At 34.8% G+C, this 23,299-nt stretch overlaps 1 protein-coding gene across 1 annotated transcript in view; it reads left to right on the top strand.

The window, feature by feature from the left end:
- Positions 1–23,299, top strand: part of LOC100545470 (laminin subunit alpha-2-like) — a 103,169-nt gene that overhangs the window by 10,627 nt on the left and 69,243 nt on the right. The window contains exons 6-12 of the mRNA XM_010707403.3: positions 29–264; positions 4,661–4,778; positions 7,339–7,473; positions 8,101–8,225; positions 11,252–11,338; positions 13,203–13,396; positions 22,679–22,821. Coding sequence (XP_010705705.1) covers positions 29–264; positions 4,661–4,778; positions 7,339–7,473; positions 8,101–8,225; positions 11,252–11,338; positions 13,203–13,396; positions 22,679–22,821 — 1,038 coding nt within the window. The remainder of the gene's footprint in view (positions 1–28; positions 265–4,660; positions 4,779–7,338; positions 7,474–8,100; positions 8,226–11,251; positions 11,339–13,202; positions 13,397–22,678; positions 22,822–23,299) is intronic.

The following is a 23,299-nucleotide window of genomic DNA, read 5'->3' as shown; positions in this document are numbered from 1 at the left end:
TTTTTTTTTAATTTAAACTGTTTTTCAGCATGAATGGGAATATTATGGTGATGGCCAAAGAGTGAGAAACATTGTACCCTGGGAATATCAGGATGACCCAACAGTCAACAAGACCATATCTCAGGCAGATTTCACATGGAAACATTATGCAGATGACTCGAGGCCGAGTAGAGTTGTATCCCGGGAAGACTTCCTGAATGTGCTGTATGATGTTCATTACATTCTTATTAAGGCTACTCATGGCAACATCATGAGGCAGAGCAGGTAACTGCTTCATACAGTCATCTGAAATAGTGTAGTAGTCAGAGATAAAGTGATAGAACTTCCTAACAGAATTTTTATTCAAAATATAAGCAGCTACTGAGAAGAACAGAAGGATTAGAAGCATAACAAAAGATGGAGGAAGATGAAATTTTATTTGAGAGATAATTTAAATCATAATAAGTAAACAAAATCTTTATTTTCTGGACCCTTTAACGAAAAACACATGCAAGTATACACATCCTGAAACAATCTAGAAGTATTTTTTGAATAAATACCTTCTTTTTGGAAATATACTGCTGTAATAAAACATAAATGAAAGAATTTTCTCTTGAAAGTTGAAACTAACTTAAATAGTAAAAAAAAGAACAGTATGTTTTCCTTTAACAAAACTTAACTTAATCCATTATATTAGGATAAATTCAATATTTCCTTTTTTATTTATTCATTAATGAATGTGATGATTAAAGAGAATGCCTACTAAATTTGAAGTGGGCAAGAAATTAGAAAGCAATATAAATATATCAGATGGCAAAATAATAGACATTGTACTGAAATCTGGCTGCAGTCGAATGGTCAAGTATAAGATTTTATGCTTTGAAAGAAGTAGTCAATTAAAGAAAACAGATAAACAAGGAACAACTTCTTAGTTACCTATTCCTCGAAAAGGGATCTGTTGTTTACAACATACTGCCAGATGAATGTGATTCAGTAACGATATTGTCTAGAAATGTAAATATTCTACCTGAAATATAAGCAGGAACATTCTGCAAAGTACAAAGAATTAATCTTTTAATTAAAACCAATGCCAGTAAAGTCAAAGCATCCAGTTTGAGATGCTCTGATTCAAGAAATAATGATTAAAGCATTCTGAGAAGAGTGGACAACATCAGAGGTCACAAAACATGGTCTTTGAGGGAAGATGTAAAGAACCAAACTTGTACAGAAGTTAGACATTTTCTTAAGGGGCATAAAATGTTACCACAAAAAGAAAGAATTAATTCTCTGTTTCCACGGTGTGCACATTTAAAATAGAAATGAGCTTGATCTTCATAATGAAAGATTTGCATTGGACATATGAAAAATTTCCTGGGAGTTCTGGAATAGATTGCATAGACTATTCTTGAACTTTTTGATAAGGAAATTGTTATATCCTTTGTAAGCAAAAATTTAATAGCAAGAAAGCAGGGATAATTGGAGATAAACCCCGGAGGTCTCCAGAAGTCCTTACTATGATAGAAGTCATAAAAGTGATAGGCTAAAATTATTTCTAGATTGTTAGGTTACAAATTTGTCTATAAGAACATTGCTTTTGGAGCTTATGAGAGTGAATACTAGGAGCAGATATAATGCATCTTTGCAGTACTGTCTAAGAGGAAACATATAGAAATTGAATATGAGTCTGACTTGCACTAGGCAGATGCTAAGTATTAATAACAGAGGCCATAAAAGTTTTACACTGAGATTTTATTTATTTTTGGCATAATCTGTTTAGTATGTTGTATTAGAAGTATAAGGAACACCTATGGAAAAGAGGTATGTAACTCCAATGTAATATGGAAAAATTTGAGAAGTATTCTCCATGTACTGTATCTGCTTCAGCTCACCCTTCCCTGCAGGAACTGCAGATTCTAGATCAGCTGTGGAAGAAAAATCTGAATGCTATCTGAGTTTGAACATTACAATAAGAGTTATTTAAATAGACTTCCAGCTTCATGATTTTGTTCTGAGATTCTTGTGATCATCATAATTGAGTTACACTTGCATTGTAATATGCCATCATTTCATCAGGGTTACCTAGTTAATGAGGCGTATAACAGAACAGAGAATGACTTCTGTTTCAGGGCAGGTTTGCAGAGTGGACTTATCAAACCAAAATTTATTTTTATAGCATCACATTTCACAGTGTAACGTTTTATACGATAGCAGGACTTAGTGAATAGTTCAGTTGTTTTCTCTGACAACTCTCCACCCGAATTCAAAACCTGTAACAGAATATCAGTCTGGATTTTGTAGGTGGTTATATTGCAACAGATTTTTATGATCTCCATTTATTTACATAGGTAACACGCATCCCATGACATCTGAGTCTTTAAGCAGAAAATAATCATCAGGATATATGATAATTTTTTTCAGGACAGTACCTTGACTGATTTTTAAGGTAGTTTTGCTTAAGACCACAAGGTACATTCCTCAGAATGTTCGCAGAAACTAGTGGGATATTAACTTGAGTAAGAATTGAAAGCTTATATTAAAAGCAGGCTGTGAGACTGTCTAGAGGACAGTATTTAGGTATGTGCTTTACTTTAAACAAACATTTGAATTAAATAACATATGATAAAACTTTTGTTTAAATAGTGTGTTATACTTTCTAAACAAGGTTCTAAACTGGTAAAGCTTCTCTTTCTGACTGTGCATAATAGAAAAGTATAAGGTAAAGAAAATTAGGATGGGATTAAGAACATACCGTGTAATGTTCTTTTATTTCAGTTTCAGAGTTTAAAAGATGTAGATAAGTGATAAGCTGTAGGAAAAACATTTAAAATTCAAATTAGCATCAGAAGCTGAGAAAAGAAAAATAGCTTAGTCCTAGTATTGGCAATGTATTAGTTATATTGCATAGCAGCAATGCTAATATTTCAGTCTTGGTTTGGTTTTTTTAGTGTTTTTTGTTTGTTTTACTTTTCGCTTCTGAGCTGCAGCATTACTAGTGATTTAGAGATTTTTGCTCAGAATCTAAAGCCACAATTTTTTTTCCTGTAGTGTTCCTTTTGTTGCCCTCATTTTCACATTCAGTACTGTAAGTTGAAACATTTCTTTCATTAGATTTTGCTTTTCAGGCAGCCAGGCTGTGATAATAAATTAGTTTCAATTGGAAATACACTTTCAATTAGACTGTTTTGAATTATTTCAATATCCCCGACACTGATCAGGTAGCAGTTAGTCTGCTTCCTATTAGCTGCTTTCCAAGAGTCAGCCAAGCCTGACAGTCCTTAAGAAACATTTTCACACAAACAACATGTAACTTTGTGAGCATATTATTATGTAAATTCAACTTTCTGACCAAAAATAGTTTTTTGCAGCGCACCGACCATTGTCTCAGCCTTGACGATGATGGGGAGGCAGATTTCATTTAGTTTTTCCATTTAATATACAGAGATTTCAATGTAGGTTTGTATTGACACATCAGATCTAAATATTTTTGCCCTCTTCAGTCTTCTTCTTTGATCTGGCTTCATTTATTTGTTCTTTCAATTTCCTTGCTCTACTGAACTCATTTCTTCAAGTAGCAAGGAGAGAGCACAGGGTTAAAGTTTCTAGATGATTTGGGGATTTTGCATTCACACAAGATATTAAAAGATATATCTCTATTCTACTAAGCTCAGTCTCAAAAGTCTCATTTATTTCAACAGTGAGCTTTTACTTGTCTCATAGTCATGTTGACGTTCGTTCCTAGTGGCCAAAGTGCCAGACAGTGCAACTCAGTAATCAGTGTTTGGGAGTAAATGAGTAGACTATGAACATGAAGTAGAGATGAGCATTTCTTTGACCTTCTCTGCATTAAGCCTATGCACAGACACATATACAGACTGTAGCAGCACCGTCTATGTTTATTCAGCTAATTATTCACAAGCTCTTTGACATTTTCTCTTACATGGACATTATATTGGAGTCCCTAAAACTTAACACCATTCTGCCCTTCTTATTTATCAAAGATTTTCAGTAGTGGAGAGGTCAGAGTTGTTGGGAGGCAAGGATAATCTTAACGCAAACAAGTATTTCAGAAATTACTACCATGAAACATACCCTTTCTGATAATACTGGATGGTTCTGTAGTACTGTAGCAGGATTTTTTGTTTATTTGTTTGCTTTAAATTGTTTGCTAGATTTCAATTATCTAGATGATCCTACAGATTAAAAAAAAAAAAAAAAGTTATCTGGCTACAGATCTTAAAGTTCTTGGAAGGAAAAAAGAAAAAAAAGGAAATGTAACCTAGTGGTTTCAAGTCTGTTTAGCAGCATGTTTAGGCTACTTTATTTGCTGGATATATATTTTATTTTATTTTAATAGTTGCCTCATTAAAAACTCATTTAGTAAACAATTTTATTGCTGTACCTATCATGAATTGGGACTGCATTTAATGTGTGTCTTTGATTTCTCAATGAGTCCTTCTGAATGAAAAATAAGATTTGATCTATTGCTAATAGTTTCACTAAAAAGAGATGAAGAAAAAAGAAAAAAGCGTTAGGAATAGCAAAAATGTACTCTTCTATCTCCTACAAGCCAAGAAGCCTACAGAAAGCCAAGTAAGGCAATATTCTGCCATACAAGATGAACTGGTTTTGAGTTAGTGCTTCACTACTCTTACTGAAGATGGTTGCTCCCTTTTTCTTTCAGGATTTCTGAGATCTCAATGGAAGTTGCTGAAGGTGGCATTGTTTCTGGAATGACTCCTCAGGCTAACTTGATTGAGCAATGTGACTGCCCACTGGGTTATTCTGGTTTGTCTTGTGAGGTACGTTAATAATTTTACTTTCAGTAAAAGTATTTCTGCGCTCTATGTTCCAATTCTTAGTAAGGTGTGACTAGCAAATATTGTGTAGATTCAGTTAAATGAGATAGATGCTCTCAATATCTATCTTACAAGGAATTTTAGCTTTTTTTTTTTTTTTTTTTATTCCTATTAAGTAAATATGAATCACAATGTGTGACTGAGGCTGACCAAGTTGTTTTGGGCAAATGAGAGCTTAATACTATTGTATTTATGTACAATACATTGTATTATGTTGTTGTGTTTTAGTGAGGTCGTTATATGCAATACATCTATAATACCTTATCTGTCTAAAGATGAAACTATAGGCATAATTTTATCAAGGCCATGATTCATAGCATTTGTAGAGAAGCACAAAACACAAGAAGTCTCTATGTCCGTACACCTGAATGCATGTAAATGCACACACACAAGAAATTAGTGTTTCAACTTTTGCTCTAAAGTGCAGTTGAAGTGATTTGTTCTTTTGTTGTTGGTTTTGTTGTTGGGTTTTGGTTGTTTGGGTTTTTTTTCGAACTACTGAAATAGACTAGATTTTCCCAGGAAAATATATGGTAATGTAATTAGAACTTTATTTTAATTCACACCCGAGGTAGAATAAATATATCAGTTGCAGCCTTCATACTTTGTGCCTAATTGTGCAATCTTCACATGCTCACAACGTCGTTTATTTTTCGTGTTCTTGGTGAAGGTTATGGTATATTTTTGAAAGATTTAATTTCAACAGGGAAAAAGCATTTGATAACGAGGCATTTTTTAAGCAAATGCTGGTAGAGTGCATGTATCTATTTCATGGTTTATCCTGCAAATCCATTGTGAGGACTAAGTGCAGAACAGTTTTTACTAGAAAGTGAAAAATACAGAAATTTCCTATATTGTTTTTCTCTTAATTCAGAAGCAGGCTGAAAAAAACAGTGCTAAGAGTTTTCCTTGTGGTTACTTCTAAAAATCTTCCAAGCTAATGATGAAAAATATAGTCTACTACTTTATCTTTTGTAAATGTTCCATTTCATCTCAGAGTTGCTTACGTCAAAATAGATGACAAGAATTTCTGCTGCGTATCAGAAGGAAAAATACAGCTAAAGGTTAGATTTTATTTTGAGGATGTACCATATATTTTTATCCCAATCCTAAAGTCACTGAACTTGTAAACCTGTGCTATGTAATATTTTATATTTGGACAAGGACTTCTTTGGGGGTGAACAGAGAGGAAAAAAATAGTAAATTATAGTAAGAAACAAAATTACTTTCATATGAGATTATTTATCTAAATTGGAATTCCTCGCAAACCATGAAAAAGCAGATAGACTCTTTCTATGCTTCAGGGATCTTAATGTAGTCTAAGTCAAAATAAAGGAGAAAAGCAGAAGTGAGTTAACGTGCTTTCCATGTGATCAAAAGAAAATAATTGTGTTTATGCTTTTTCCATAACTTACTCCTGGATGTTTTGGCAATGATTATAAAACTGTCAGAGTGGAGTTGTTTGAATAGAACAGAACTGTCAGACAGGACTTGACTGGAGAATCCAGATTTTGATAATAAAAAATTGCTTACTCCAAATTCCCTTTTCTTTATTTTGTATCCACTGTACTGCTGTGTGGAAAGGTATACTACTCACACTCTTTCCAAAAGCACAAATTGAGGTCAACAGTAGGAAACAACCACATCGGTCCATCCTAGAACCACTGGGTGCTGGGGTTTATACGTAGGATGAGTGACTTACCCTAATGGTCTAAAATATCAAAATGGTCTTGTTTCTACTTTTATGCTTTCTGGGAGTTATGTAAGCACTTTAATACACTTGCATAATAAGCCTGAAATAAAGATCAAGTGCTGGATTTTGCGTGTGTCAGCATCACTAACAATATTTGAGTTGCTCTTAAAATTTTATTGCCAAACTTGGGTAGGAGAGACTTTGACAGATAAGTAAGATATGGGGCTAAAAGTCTCAAGACATGGAAAACCTTTAATATTTCAAATTCTCTACTTTTATAGACTTTACCTTATATAGCTATAAATAATGCAGCCATGCAGTCATTTTTTGATTGTCATCTGGTTTTTGCTTGTTATCCATCAGGCAGTATGTAGGCAGATATTAGCTTGTCAAACCTGAAAAACTCACCAAGGGTGAAGGAAATGGAATCTCATGCTTTCTCTCCACAGTCCATGCAAAATTTTTTTGTTGAAAACAAACCTTATTCTTAAGAAATGAAAGGAAGTTTGCTTGATGCATAGTGAGAGCAGTGAGGTGTTCGGCATTTGAATGAAAGGCCTCTCAAGCTGTAATATGAAAAGTCTGGTGCCAGTGGAGTGCTCCAGGGAGTTTTCAGCACTGTTTCCAATTAGGGCTGGCTCTTGTTATCTGCAAAGTACTGTATATTGTTTGTAACACAGGTGGAAGCCTGTCAGGTTCTTTTCATATCTTGTAAAAACTGATGATTGGGAAGATAAGCTTGCAATGCTCCCTATACTCCATTCACTCCATAACGATCTGTTTTCCTGTGCATCTTTTTTTTTATTGCAGTCATGCTCTCCAGGATTTTACAGGCTTCCAGCCTCACATGGAGGAAGGATAACTAGTCAGTCCCTAGGTGCCTGTGTTGTGTGTCAATGTCATGGGCACAGTGCTACGTGTGACCCTGACACATCAGTTTGTCAGGTACATTTGTGAACTTAATGTAGGTTAATCTTAATGTAAAATTAATAAGTTGTGTAAATGAACCAAATTAAAATAGAGGATAATTTAATCCAGTTTTACTTAAATTGTTGCCAATTTACTGAATAGAAAAAGTGAACTGTCCATCTTTAAAGTTTTCTTTTTGTCTAGTTTAAGATTATGCAGTACTTTCTTGCTTCTGAATTGCTATTTATGTAAAAATCTAACCCTGCAGATTAATAATCTGGAAAGGTGCATGTGTCTTGCAATAAACACAATGTTGCTCTTAAATGTAATAACACACATGACCTGATACAGGAAAACTGGTTTTTAATTGATTGTTTTTCCTTCTTCACTGACTAGAACATAAAGGGATGAATGGGTTAAAAGATTCCTTGTGATACATTTGGCCAGCTACAGATCTTCATTCATTCACCTTGTAAGGCCATATGTATCACAGCACACGTTTGATAGATGTTCAAAGCAAGCGGCCCCACTGCGAATCATATCAGGAGGAGAAAAACTTTGAATCTCAATTCATTTGAATGTCTAAGATTGGGAAGAAAATGTTGTCTGCTTCTTTTTTGTAATTATCAAATGCTGCTTTCATTCTGGCTCATTTCTCTGCAGAATTGTCAGCACAATACTGCCGGTCAGCACTGTGAGAGATGTGCATTGGGATTTTATGGCATTGTCCAAGGATCTCCAGAGGACTGCCAGCCTTGTGCTTGTCCCCTATCCATTTCCAGTAACAAGTAAGCATGCAAACGTATGACAAAGAATTACCTTTCCAGTAAGCAATAACTTCATTTTGAGCTCACTGCGTCCTTTCAAATGGCTGCAGGAGGACTGCATCACACAGAGTAGTACTAAAATGTTTTGTATCTACTCACTGCTAATTGATCTTCCCTTAAATGTCAGAAATTGCTCCCTTGTTAATTTGTGATTAATAAATTAGTAAGTGGTAGAAAATGCAATATTCAACAGATAATGAATGTGTGTTATAGAGGTATTCTCAGCTAGATCAGAACTCAAGTACAATATGGCCACAAGGGAGCTATAAAAAGTCCTGTGCACATATTTTATGTTGGTATAAATGTATTACAGTGCTTTTCTTCCACCACTATGGAATTTATTGATTTCTTATTTAATGTTACATGAGTTTTAGACAATTTTTGAAAGATAGAATAATTTAAAAGCAATATAGTTATTGCAGTATAAATTTTATTGGTCGATTTATGCTAATGAGCTTGGCTATGATATCTCAGCATGTGCTCCTAATAGATGGTGCTTTAGCACTTTAGATTTGTTTGCTGCTTTGCTGAAAAGCTCTTAGCTTTATTTGGAATCATATCATAGTTCTGCTCTGCAAAGGTTTGAGTTTAATGATTGTTCCATTGAAAGGTTGCAAGTGTTCTTTAAAATCATTTTTTCTGTGTTTTGTTTGACCTTTAGGATGTTTTGGGAGTATTTCAGCCAGTGTATCTTTGAAGTTTTTTTTTTTTCCTTCTGTCTTCATTTTATCGTTTTGAAGTGGTTTGAGGTTTTCTTTTTTCTTTTTTCTTTTTTTTTTTTTTTTGAAGCAGGGCATTTGTTTTGAAAACATCCATTGCTAAATACAATGTGATCTTTTCTCCAAGCAAGTACTTTTTACAAAAAATTCCAAACTTTGTAAAAACCAAAAAGAAAGCAACCAAAAGAATTATAAAAAAGAGATTAAGAAAGTGCCCCTCATCTTAGAAAATTAGAGCACAGTCTTGACTATAGGTTTTTCTTTTTTGTTGTTGTCTCTTTTTTCACAAGCATGTTTTCTGTTACAACTTGGTTATTTGTTTTACTTACTGATTTTAGAAAAGGCATCCAAGTCACAAAGAGTAAGATTAACTTCTGTGTGTGCCTTGGGTGAGTAGGCAAACTACTGAGCTGCCTCAGGATGAGAGAAGATGGTACACAAAGTACCTGTTCTTCTTGCAGCCATACTGTTTGCATTAGCCTAGATGTTGTCAGGGTCATGACTCTATAAAAGTGATTCTGACCTTTTTTCTTTCTTCTGGCCTTTTTTGTTTAAATGCTGTTGTAGGAGATAAGTGAATAAAACTTATGAGCTTAGTAGAAACACTATTATGCTACTATCATGGTTGTCCAGTTTTTTAGTTTTTTAGTTATCTGGAGAGGATACAGATGTGAGCATGTCCAGAAACAGAACTCCTTATTTTTGTACTGCTTCACTAAGATGTTTGTAGGCAAGAGGGTGAGGCTTACTGCTTCTGTAGCTGTAAATCAACAATTTAAGTACCTGTAGAGTCAATGAACAGAAACAGAAAACATCAGAAAAATATACATCCCACACATGTTAAAAATGGAGGAAATCACCACTGCAGAGAGGGCAGAGGAGGATGTGTTTTGAATGAGTATGTCAATCTGTCTGTACGCTTCCATGTTTCCACTGTTGATAGATGATTTCTGAAGAGTTGGCATAGATTACATGCCTAACTAGGTGGGATAAATCTACTCCATAAAGCTATATTGTTATATATTAGAAAACCAGAGTATCACACATCAAATTTGTATGAGTTGTGCAAGTCAGTGAAAGCTTTTAAAAATACTATTAAGGGAAAAAAGAAAAAAAAAGAAACTAACAAAATAACTAAATGCAAGTATTCTATGGTAGTTGATTAATCATAATCTGCATGAAATGCACATAGCTAATGAGCTGTCTTATTTGTTTATTATGTCATGGCTGACATGATAATATTTGTGAATGTATGGTGCAATTATTTTTATTTATGAAATTTTACAAAATTCCACTAAGGTTTTAAGTTTTAAATACTGTTTTATACTTCTGTATAAAGCAAAGAGAGTGAATTGTTTATAGGAGTGTGGATCAATTGTAATGGAGCTGAAAATTTGTAGGATAATGAATGTATGAGTAGTAGATCAATTCGTTTATATTTTTTGCAGGGGTGTAATGTTATTACTCATTCAAGCACTATTGATTTAATGCAGTATAAGCAAGTTATGATAGGATGCTGACTGTACTGTACCAAGAAGGAACTCTAGGCTTGCCACTAGCAATCTCTGCTTTTCTGGCTCTACTTCCTCAAGTAGTTGAGTGATTTTTCACAGTATTTATATTCAGTTGTTTTCACCTCTCAGCATTGTTTTTCTGTTGTTATAACTGTGTAGGTACTTATCACACAAATGTTGATACAGCATCCTACTTTACACAGTTCCCATGGGTACACACTGATGTCGCTAGTTATTCATATATATCATGACTTAATAAAAATAATTTGCTGTCATCTTTGATTAAGGTACGACCATTCCTTGATCATGAAGAAGATAGCTTTTAGGTTGTTTAGACTGTAAGCAGCCTTTTGTCTTTCTTATATTCAAACTAGTATTAAATAAGATTGGAAGAACTAGATATCTGATAGCTGAGTTTCTTAATTCCATCTTGCACGTCCTTTCCTTAAGTTTGCTTTCTTGATCATTGTGAGTGACAGCACCATTCAGCCTTGCAGTCCTACAACATGGGTTTTGCTGACTCACTTGCCTCCTTGGATTCCCATCCTGTTGATTCTGCCCTTCCAGCATTTGTCTAAAGTTTGCCAGAAGCCTGAAGAATTCTTAGTAAAAAGGAGGAATGTCTCACAGGTAGCAGATAAGAAACTGCTGTCATTTGCATTGAAACATAAAGCTTACCACTGACCCTCCTACAGCACAAGCTATATGATGCAACAAAGCACAAACAGTTACTTTTTCATTTGCTTTTCTTTAGTTTTAGCCCTTCTTGTGTTGTGGAAGGACCTAGTGATTATCGGTGTACTGCATGCCCACCTGGATATGAGGGCCAGTATTGTGAAAGGTAGGATGAATGAAAAAAGAGGCAAGTAACACGAGTGAGGGAAAGCAATGTCCTTCAGTGCTATGAGTGTATGTTTATTACGTTTAAATGCATACTTTCAAATAAGTTATTTGCTTTTTACATATTGTTCAAACTCAGCTGCAATAGACCATTCTTACATACTGTGAATTGTGTTACTTATACCACTGATATTGTCTTACTCTTTGTTTTTTTTCCCTGGGCCACAGAAGTAAATATATATATGTGTGTGTGTCTATATGTGTGTGTGTGTGTGTGTGTGTATAATATATACACTACGTTTATCCAAAATTACATGCAATGCTTATTAGTGTGAATTAATGTCATCCTTATCCTTTATTCAAGTGATTATATTGTCCCCATGACACTAACTGCAAAAAACATTTATATGTAAATATATTGATGACAAAACTGCAAACTAGTAATCCAGAAGATAGCTATGTTTCATCCATAGCAACACTATGGGATTAAGATGATCTCACAGAACTATCGAATCATTAAGATTGGAAAAGACCTCTAAGATCATCTAGTCCAACTGTTCACCAACAGCAATATTGCCCACTAACTGTGTCCTTAAGTACTACATCTACTCATTCCTTAAACACCTCCAGGAACAGTGACTCCATCACTTCCCTTAGCAGCCCGTTCCTGTGCTTCATCACTCTTTCTGATGAAAAATTTTTCCTAATATCTAATTTGAACTTCCCCTGTTGCGATTAGAGGTTGTTCTCTCATTCTGTCGCTAGTTTTGCAAGAGAAGAGGATGACCCACACTATGTCACAACCTCCTTTCAGATGGTTGTAGAGAGCCATAAGGTCTCCCCTGAGCCTCTCTTCTCCAGACTAAACAATCCCCATTCCCTCAGCCTCTCTTTATAATATTTGTGCTCCAGAACCTTCACCGACTTCAATGCCCCTGTCTGGACATGCTCTAGGGCCTCGATTCTTTTCTTGTAATAGGAGATCCAAAACTGTACACAGCACTTGAGGTGCAACTGTACCAGAGCTGAGTACATGGCAACAATCATCTCCCTGGTCCTACTGACTGCACTATTTCTGATACAAGGCAAGATGCCATTGGCTTTCTTGGCAACCTGGGCAAACTATCGGCTCATGTTCAGCCGAATGACAACCAGCACCCTCAGATCTTTTTCTCCATGCTGCTTTCCAGCCATTCTGCCCCAAGATATTCGTTGCATGGGGTTGTTTTGACCAAACCACAGGATGCAGCACTTGGTCTTGTTGAACTTCTCCTACTGGCCCAGCGATCAAACCTGTCCAGATCTGTTTATAGGGTCTTCCTTCCATCAGGCAGATCAGCACTTTCTCCCAGCTTGGTGTCATCTGCAAACTTACTGAGGATTCAATCAATTCCCTCATCCAAATCATCAATAAAGATATTAAAAAGGATGGGTCCCAGAACTACCCTTATTTGTCTGTATCTCATTTAGTAAGTGACTTCACTTCCAATGCAAAATACAAGCAGTTAATGGAAGGAGAAAAAGATCTTTAGATCATACATAGTTAATGTAGGAACTTCGGTGTCATGGCATAACAGAAGTTTAACTGAAATTACTTCTGCATACTCTTTCTAGATTGTTTCTAGATGCAGTCTAGATTGTTCCATGTCTTGGTTATGAGATTATGCCCATCATTGTTTCATTGGACCATCTGCAATATTTTCTCCTTCTATAAATGCATGCTGAGTGATATATTGCCACAGATTTTTTTTAATGGTTCATGAATTGTTATTCCCATACTTTTTGTTTACAGTCTTGTCAAGTATTCATTATAGTACACTATGCTTTTCTGTTGGCCAAATTTGTCTTTTATTTGCAATGTCTAGATGTTCTCCTGGCTACACAGGAAATCCACAAACCCCAGGAGGATCCTGCCAGGAATGTGAGTGTGATCAATATGGTTCTATGCCTGTCCCCTGTGACCCTACCACCGGAGTGTGTACTTGCAAGCCTGGATTCACAGGGTGGAAGTGTGCTGGCTGTGAACATCGATATGCACGTGATGGCATGAAATGCATTTGTACGTATACTAACAAAATTTTGGAGAATACATGATTGTTTTCCATATTTCAGAAATTCAATCCTGCTATTGCAGTAGTCAATTATGTGGCTTCCTTTGAAAATGCTTGGCGTGTTTCTTACTACTTTAGCATTCTGGTCTATTTTTTTCACAAACCTTGAAATGTTAGGAAAATTCTCAATAATTCTTAAAATGTTCACTGAAAATTGTCAGCAAAACTTGGAAGGATGTTTTTTTTTTTGGGCTTTTGAAGTCTGTAGTTTTGCTAAGGGTTGGCATTGGTTTTGTGAAAGATAAATTATTTGCTCTTAGTGATTTTTTTAGTATTGTCCTAAATGTTTAACCAGAAGTTGCAGTGCTTTATGTCACTAGTTACACAGAGAAACAGGAAAGTTTTTATGAAGGTTTTCTTGGTCATGTTGATTCAATAACCATTTATATTATTTACGAGATGTAGGGGATGGCAGTACAAGATATCCAGGAACAAATAATATATTTTACTAAAAAAGAAACTAGCTGATTTAGCCAAAAATATCAGGTTTCATCTTACAGTATTGATATGTTTTGCCTTATCTTCACTTTTGATATGTACTGATTGGTTTGTCTTTTATTATTGTTTGGATTTTTTTTCCATTAATTGAGTAATGCTGTTTTTGAGAACACAGACTTTTTCCTGTTATATTGTTATGCTTATGTCCAATCAAATAATAATAAAAATCAGGCAGCAAAATTTTTCTAGGACACATAATAAATCTTGACCGAAAGATAAGGCATCTTCTTTTCCATTCCTCTTCTCCATCTCCCCTACCCTGAGTAGAAACTAATTTGTGATATCCTTTCTTTTTTCTTTTCCCCTCAAGACTAACATTTTTCTTTTTAAAATAGAATATAGATACAGATCCAGGAAGCTCACAGTATTCTATACTTACTATATGCATCTTTAATATATATTGGAACAGAATAACGAACTAGTTTTCATGTTTTTTACCTTAAACTTTATCTACAATAGGATTTAAATTAAAGCTTATTCTATTTTGTAGGGCTTTTGGCCTGTGGGAGGTGCATGTAACATCAAGGCAAATAGGTATCATACATACAGCCTCTTCTTTCACAGAACGTGGTCAGTCTGTCTAAATATCCAGAGGTTTGAGAAGTCTACAGTTCTCTAACATTAAAATCAACTAGTACAGCCCCAGCAAACTGTAAGCAATTTAAAGACAAATTGGCAAATAGAGAAACACAGGAAGTGCAAAAAAAACGAATAAAGACATCAAATCAGTCAAAAATGAAGTGTGGCTTTTTTGAGTAAATAAGCAGGAGACTATTAGCCAACTAAGGCTTTACATAGCCATGTGGGGCTATAGAGTGCAGAACATAGTTTTTCACTCAGCTTAATTTTTATGATCAGTTCTTGGATAGTGACTTGAGCTTCTAAGTGTGACTACCACGTTCAGTGCTCTCACATTATTAGTTCTGGTCTTAGGTACTATTCTTTTTTGAAAATGAGCGGAGAAATTACTCGGAATATATACATAAATACTTTTATTAATAATGTGGTGTCAGTTCATTAATGGAAATGTGATTGTACTTAAGGAAAATAAAGTTCTAGTTCTAGTTTGATGTAATTTAGGACTTAATATCCTTTATCTTAAACACTGTTTCAAATTACTTCAAAATGAATGCAAATAGAATAGATAGCTATTTCAGAGAAGTAGCTACACATTCAAATCCATCTCACAGCTTGTGTGTCAAGGAGAAATATAATCATGAGTTAAGTTCTTAGCTCTTGCAGTTACAAAATTTTAGAATAACTGTGTTTTCCAGAGTGATACCTGAATGAAAATAATTTTTTTTCTACATCCTGAATATCTGTTCAGAACTAATTCCTGGACTAGCCATTGTTCTCAGCCATGGACACTCCTAAGTATGTGTTTTATTTAGGATGGAACAGTTTCTTTTTATAAAGCAGGTTAAGTGAAAGTTTTCATTTGTAGTAGTTTTCCAATTTGTTAATCAGATTGTTTCATTGTGTGGATAATAAGGTTAAAAAGCTCGCTATCAATGGGAAAAGCTGTGTGCAGGCAAATCCAATTTTCCACTTTTTTGCTTTGAAAGCTGTGGCCCTCTTTAATTTCTGATTTAACTGCAGCATTATTGTGTGCTGGTGTTAAAATGTATCTGCACTACCTGGAGCAGCATTTTTGTTTCAGCTAGATAATTGATTTTCATCCAAAAAAATAATCCTTTGACTTTGCATACAGACATTTCATGTCACTGCTAGAAGGGAGGATGCAAATAAAGAGATTTCTTTCTGTTGGTCACAAATAAATAAATAAATAAATAAAAGAGAGCCATCTAGAGAAGTAGATGGGAGGCACCTAAATCTGCCCTGTAACACGGAAACCAGTCACTGTGGCACTATGTCAGTAACATCCCTGTCATGAATTGCAAAAGCTGCTTTCATATTTCAGTAGAAAATCTGTGATTGTTTGCTCTCATTGCACACAATTTATTTTGCTAAAAGATTCCTTAACCCCATATAGCTCCAAATTTGCCTTTGCTAATGCAGGGCAATACTCTTGGCACAGATTGATCGATAAACCACTTTTGGAGCACACATACTATGCTACACAAGGATACTGTGGCAAGCACAACCTTGGTGGAAATCTGTCCATGGTTAATACTATCTCGTGTCACAGGCTTCAGACCACAGCCATGTTTTATTTAACTGTTAGAGATACATTGCTGCAGCCCCTAATGTTCTTTAATAGTCACTGTCAAAGAACCATTAGAAACATCTTTCAGGGAAGCCCTAAAGATTTCTTCTGTTACTCCTGTAATATTTCTCTGTTCCAATCTGATTTTAATGCAGTTGAAAATTTGGTACTGTGTACAGTATGTTTTTACTTTTGTGTATCAACTACTTCCAAACTACTCGGTAAACACTCTTTTGACTAGCTTCAGGTGTAATTAAGCCTTAATGGTAATAATAATAATAGTGATTAAGTACTTTAATGGACAGAAAATTAATGCCATATGTAGAATCCTGTTTGCATTCCATACTTCAAATGAACTGCAAGAACGTATCTACTTTTGTTCATTTGCAGAGTTTAATTTCAAATACTGGTGCAACTGCTTTGTAGCTGTCAGAAGGATGAAAAAAACCCTAGCTAGGTAGTAAAATGGTCTGGTTTAACGAAAATGCATACAAATACAATTCTTCATGTTTGAATATAGTTGCAAGTAATATAAAACTGTTGTTAAGCTATTCAATATTATGTTTAGGAAAGAGAAAAAAAAATCTGAATATTTAGCAAAAAATAAGCATTTGAATAAAATTTTTTTTTGAAAATTCTGTCAAAGATCACACTGTATAGTAAGCTAAAAGACAAAAGCTGAAGAATACATATTTAAATCAAATCAGAGAGAGAATTAACCCACAATATTATAAAATCATATTGTTTAATATTTAAATATATCCCTTATTGTAAGTATTCTAAAGGTTTTAGAATAAAAAAGTACAATTTAAAAAAAAAGTTCAACAGGCAACTTCATACTGATTAAACTGATCTATTTTTCATATAGCTGAAAATCTCTTTATCGCAGTCTTACTGCTGTTTTCTAACTTGCCATTTTTCAGTTGCTTTTTGCATGACATGTTTCAGTGCTCTGTTGTAACTGTTTTATTTTAGAAAACTGCAGCTAGAATAGAAAGAGAATATATTTTTTTAAAGCACCTGTGTGAAAGGGGAGAATTTATTTACTGCTAAGTAACAACAGAAAGATAATTATAGGTAAATGTCACAGAGAATTTACAGTCCATTATGTTTTTAGAATAGAACAACATTATTTTCTCTGTGTGTATTTAGGAGATAGAAAGAAATATCAAAAAGTAGATTTTTTTAAAATAAGTTTTGCAAAGGTCTGAATGATCTATGATGCATCATAAAGATTGTAAATTTTTGCATTTCTATTGTTAATGACTGGATTATTTCCCAGCTAAAGTAACTGATCATTATGTAATCATAATAATTGGATGAGGATTTCCTTTTAATTTTTATCTTAATCTATTTCTTAGGCCTGCTTTCACTTCTGTATTGAAACAGTCAGTAGCCAATAGGAAAACTAGTAGTGACTACAAACTAATTTTAGTAATTCTGGTAACATCCTTGCTTAATTTTAAACATGACAAAAGTTCTCACAAATCTTCTCTGACATTTACAGATTTAGAATTTCATTTATAAGTACAAATCAATTGTCCTCTAAATGATTGATACCTCCTTATGCATCACCGTCATATTCACTGTAATAAGTGCAGTTCAGTGCATTTGAACACCTCAGTGTTAATTCTGATGAAAATTATAACAGAAGGCAATTGCTGACTGACCTATACGCAGCATAGTATTGAAGGCATTTAATTTCTTCCTAAAACTCAATAGTTCCATACAGGTGAGTTGTATGATGAGTAGGAGCAGTCACTTCTCTGTTCATCTATAACTAGCATGGTCAAGCAGGCTGAGATCACTGACCCACGTTTTGCATATGCATACGAACATTATGGAAACAAGCCAAAATGCATATTGCTTCTTCCTCACCCTTTCTAGAGACCTTTGATCTCCATGAAAGAAGGAGTTTAAAAGGAGGTTGGATCTCGAGCCTGTAGCATTGTGTGGGTTTTTTTTTATATTAGTACTTCTCCGGTGTGTTTTTTGTTATACCCTGTGACATTCCACTTCAGTTGTTTATAATACGTAAAATGAAGACCCTTAAATTGCACTGCTGTCAGAACAATGACTGTGCTTGTTACTGTTCAGGGGAAAAAGAAAAAAGAATAAATCCTAGGGAGAACTTCAAGGTTTTATTGTTAAATATATGGCAAGTCAGATCTCACCTTCTGAATGATTTCTGAGCACCAGTCATAACTACAATGGAGACTTACAAAGAATTTGACTTTAGCATTTTGAGTGTATTTGGAACACAAAACAGAGAAACCTTTCCTCAGAAGTATACTTTTGTAATAGGTTTTCCTCGGGGTCAAACAAAATCTCAGTATAGAGCAGTCAATTTGGTTCTGCTGTACAAGATTACAGATGAAATGGAATCAGTTGTGACATAGAGATATAACAGGTATTTCATTGTCAGGAATTTTTTTTTAATTCAGTCTTGAAAAAAAAATGGACATTCAGCTCTGCTACAGTCAACAAACTTAAATCTTTACAAATTTAAATATTCCTTATAGGTAAAAGGAGGAATTTGCATAGTCAGACAAAGACGGATGGGATTCTCTTAATGCTCAGTCTTGGACACTTAAATATAGTGCTTCAAGTTGACTGCTGTTTGCAAGAAGAGTTTTTCCCACTTGCCTCAGGGAACTTACCATTCTACTCCTTGCAGAATCAAGATTTTTCCGCTATAGTGGGCAGTAGCTCCATGATCATAGCCCTCCCAAATTCATAATTAGGCAGAGATGCTGTCTCTTTCCAGAGGCAGATCTTGAAGACTCTGTGAAAAGAAACGTCTTCTAGCTCCCATACAGTCCTTTATTCAGCAGAATCTAGAAACTTACTGCAAGCCTTCAGAGGCTGATCTGAAAAAGCATGTAACACCAAGTCTGTGAAATACTGGCCTAGCTTCTGCTATGTTGTGAGTTTAACAGAATGTGTGAGCCCTTATGACACAGAGGTAAGAATTAAGCTTTTCATTTCACTGGCCAACTGTTCTTCTGTCTGCATGAGGTCAATATGGGACCAACACTTCCTACTTGGCACGGAAGTTGACAATTTGTCAGTGGTTCTCTCTGTTTTGGTTTGGTTTTATGATGTGTGAACTCCTGTTGAGTTTATACCCATATCCTAGTGTCTTTTGCCCTTCTCAAGTGCTATATAACCTAACAAGTACTGATATGTATCAAAACCAGTAAATGGGGTTTTATAAACAACAAAAGTAAAAAACCTGAGACATTACTTTTAGATAATGATTTAGCTTAAATTTTGGAGATACATCACTCACACAAACCCCCTGAAATCAGTAGCATTTTCAATGTACCTTAAGCTTTTAGCAGTCTACCAGGGCTCTGTTTTGGGAGACTGTTGTGTTAACTGCTGTAGGTGCTGAAGCTTTACTCAGCAATTCACCCACTCCCACACAGCTTAATGGGAAATAGAATTGGATAGGTAAAAGCAAGAAAATTCATGGACTGAGACATGTTAGTACCCCAAACAATGCTGCATGTGCAAGTAGAGCAAAATAACTCATTGCTTCCTTTTGACAGGCAGATGTTCAACCATCCCCAGGAGAGCAGGACTCCATCATGCTTAAAAGTTTCTTGGAAAGACAGCTAGCATAACTCCAAAGATCAACCCCCTTCTCCTTCTTTCCCCCAGATATAATTGCTAAGCAAAATGTCATCTAGTAGGGAGTATTTGGGTATACAGCTCTCCTAGCTGTACCCCCTCCCCTATTCTGCTTCCCCTATCTATTGCTGACCACCAATTTCCTCACTGTGGGACTGTGGCAGAAACAGGGAAGGCTTTTGTGCTGTGCAAGCACTGCTCAGCAAGAATTAAAACATGGGTGTATTATCAATGTTGTTATGGTCACAAATCCAAAACGCACCACCATATGAGACACCATGAAGAAAATAATCTCCATCCCAGTCAAAATGAGTACAGGAGTGGAAAGAAGGTTGTTTGGCTTTAAATCAATGCCAAAATGGGAAAAATAGGGTAATGGCCAATAGTTAGGTAAGGCTAGTGAAAAATCAGCTGTTTTATTGGTTCCACAGGGAACAGTAATACTTAAGAGTTAGAGGCTGTCATAAATTAAGACTACTATCAGAGGTTTCATGATTTCCCTTGTATCAGATGTTACCTAGTCATAACACAGATGCACTTTGCATCTTATGCATTTTAAAAGCAATAAATGTATTAAAGAAAAATTCTGTAAGGATAATTGCCCAGGTGGAGGAACATACTGTTGCTCTGTCGTTTCCTTTATTGTATGTTATTTTCTCTTTGTAAGATGGAGTAAGTGGCTATATATGCATACATTTGTAGTGTCTCTTATTTCTTGATCAATTATTTCTTCAAATAAAATTTGTTTGCATGCAAATGTTGGAGGTACTCCTCGCAAGAGGTAAGTCAAAATCATTTACAGGGCTTCTTGTGCATGGGGAAATATGGTAAAAGAGGAAAAAAGTAATTTCCATTAGCTGCTCACTGCAGTATTGTGTTATTGACTGCATGATTTGCTTCTCACATGCTTGCAGCGTTGTAATGATCTGAATTTAGTGCTGCATTTATTTATATTAGACACAAATTCATCTTGACAGTTTTATAGATAAAGACACGGAAAAATTTTGTCTCATAAAATATAATCATGCTCTTGAAATATTGCTTTAGATCTAGTGCCTTGGAGGCTGCATACTGGAGTAGCTTAGTTCTGTCTCATCTATTCGACTGTGGTCGTCACATGACATACTTCATCTTTTCAATTGGTTAATTTATATTGAATGTTCATCACAGAATGCCAATTTTTAACTCATTGAGAATACTTCATGTCTTCACAAGATGTTATTTTCTTATTGTTGTTATTGATGTGAATTAAGTTTATTGTCAACATATAACAAATTTTTAGTGTTTTATTACCAATCACTGTGATAATTTTGAGGTTGAATAGATGTATCTTGTTTCATGGGTGAAACATTATGTATCAGAATGGGGGGAAAAAAAAAAGTCTTTCAGGTCCAGGATATTTTTTTGCATCCTGCAAAGTGATTGCATTCTTGACCAGCTACAGAACAGATGTTTGTTATATGTAGCATACAGTTTTCTGTAAAACTTGTGTTAATTCTCCCTAATTTCTGAAAGCAAACATACAGATGACAAGAGCTGGAGTGGCATTAATTTTATTTATGCCTTTCCTGTTAAAGCATGAATCAGAATGTATCGTGAACACATTTAATGACTACAGAAAAATTCCAGTTCAGTTTGTGTAACAAAATACTGAGATAAAGGAGGAAGGAGTCTGAAATGGAAGAAGTGAAAATGCAAAAGGAAGTCTTAAAATAACATTATATAGTTTTCTGCATCCACTTCTTACTGCACTAATGCCGTATCTATCTTGTTTCCTTTTCAGTCATCACGATCTTCATAGTGTATTAAACTAGTATTCATGATTTTTACTTTTTCTGTATTTGACTCAAGGTCTCACTGTATTGGAGAGTCATTCTACCTAATAAGGAATGCATTTAAGATTGTTGTGGATGAAAACCTTAAAAAACATTCTATGTGAACAAGAGATTTCAGAAAAAAAACAAAATTCCTTGTTGAAAACTACTTACCTTTTTCTTCAAACACATACATATTTCTCACTGTTTTTCTGCCAGTGGGCTCTCTAGGAGAATACATTCATTGCTTCACAATTTGTTCCATGTCCTGAGGTGTTGCTTTACTTTGTCAGCCATATGCAGCATCTTTATGTCTGGAAACAGAAAGGTATTCCCACAACTCCTTTTGGATTGGTTGAGGAATTTTCCTCTCTGCAGCATCCATAGTACGAGTTTTTAGTTATGAGATTGTCTTGTGATAGTTAATAGAAGGCAAAGAGGGGATGGAAATGCAAACTACTTTTGTTACATGCAGCCTCCTCTGATATTTTTCAAGTTAAAGAGTATTTGCAAGCAAAAAAAATCATACGTTAAAAATTTCTAAGCTGATTAGTGTCAGGAGATAGGCAAAAGCATTTCTTAAAAGAGAACTGACAATATCTTTTCCCAGACTCTCTTTACTGTTTGCATTACAGTTTAAACATGATTGGCCATGCTGTTATTGACTATAATATGTATGAAGTTTAAGATTTCTGTAGTTTATCTTATGTCTAAATCCACAACTGTGCTATAGTTTTTAAACTACTCCTTAGATTTTCCAAATTACCTGTCCACTTTTCTCAGACTTTCTCCAAATTGCTTGTCTTTTTATAAGTTAGGATTTTATATGGGCTAGTCTGTAATGGGCAACATTAATTTTTCCTCTTTTTGTGAGGTAAACCTACCAATTTTTCCCTCTGTTTTATATTATATTGTCTTATTACTAACTTCCAAGCAATGAAGTCTTTCCTGTTCCCCAGCCGCTGTCTCTGCTTTTTATCACACTGTGCTTTTGGAGTAAATTCTCTGAAATGAGCATTAACTTTCAAAGAATGTGTGCCATAAAATATTTCTAGCTCAAACATATGCCTTAAACATTTATCAGAAATGAAATGGTTTTGCTGTTCTTCTCTCAGCTTGTGATGATGAATGTACAGGACTCCTTCTCAATGACCTAGATCGACTAAACCAGATGATCATGAGTGTTAACCTGACTGGTCCACTGCCTGCTCCATATAAATTGTTGTACAGTTTTGAAAACACAACACAGGAATTAAAGGTATGTATGCACATATATGCAAAGGTTTTATATTCACATACACAAATAATCATGCTCCAGTACAACTGTATATACATCTGTGCAAAAATGCCGCTATAAGTAGGTTCAGGGAATAGTTACTTCAAACTTGCTTTAGTTGGTAAGTAGTTATTAAAGTTATTGATTCTGACTTTTTTTAATATGTAAATCCTTGCAGCAGTAATTTGTTTACATATGTGCAAGGATTATATTGCAGACGCAGAAGAAGCAATACTTGATATAAATAAAATAGTGTTTATGCTTGTTGTCCAGAAGGCAGCTATGCATTGTATACAAGCTATGTTGCCTACCATGCTTACAGATGTTTCACTAAAATATGCCAAGCTGTCAAGATTCCTGAGGAAAATTCAATGGATGGATGTGACAAAAGGGTAAACGACAAAAGGGAATTGCATCATGTAATGAAAAGGAAATGCTTCTTGGTTGTTGTTTTTTTTTT

This window comes from Meleagris gallopavo, chromosome 2 (assembly GCF_000146605.3).
Source record: "Meleagris gallopavo isolate NT-WF06-2002-E0010 breed Aviagen turkey brand Nicholas breeding stock chromosome 2, Turkey_5.1, whole genome shotgun sequence".
In the NCBI taxonomy this organism is placed as follows: domain Eukaryota; kingdom Metazoa; phylum Chordata; class Aves; order Galliformes; family Phasianidae; genus Meleagris; species Meleagris gallopavo.
This window is presented reverse-complemented; position numbering and strand designations above follow the sequence as displayed.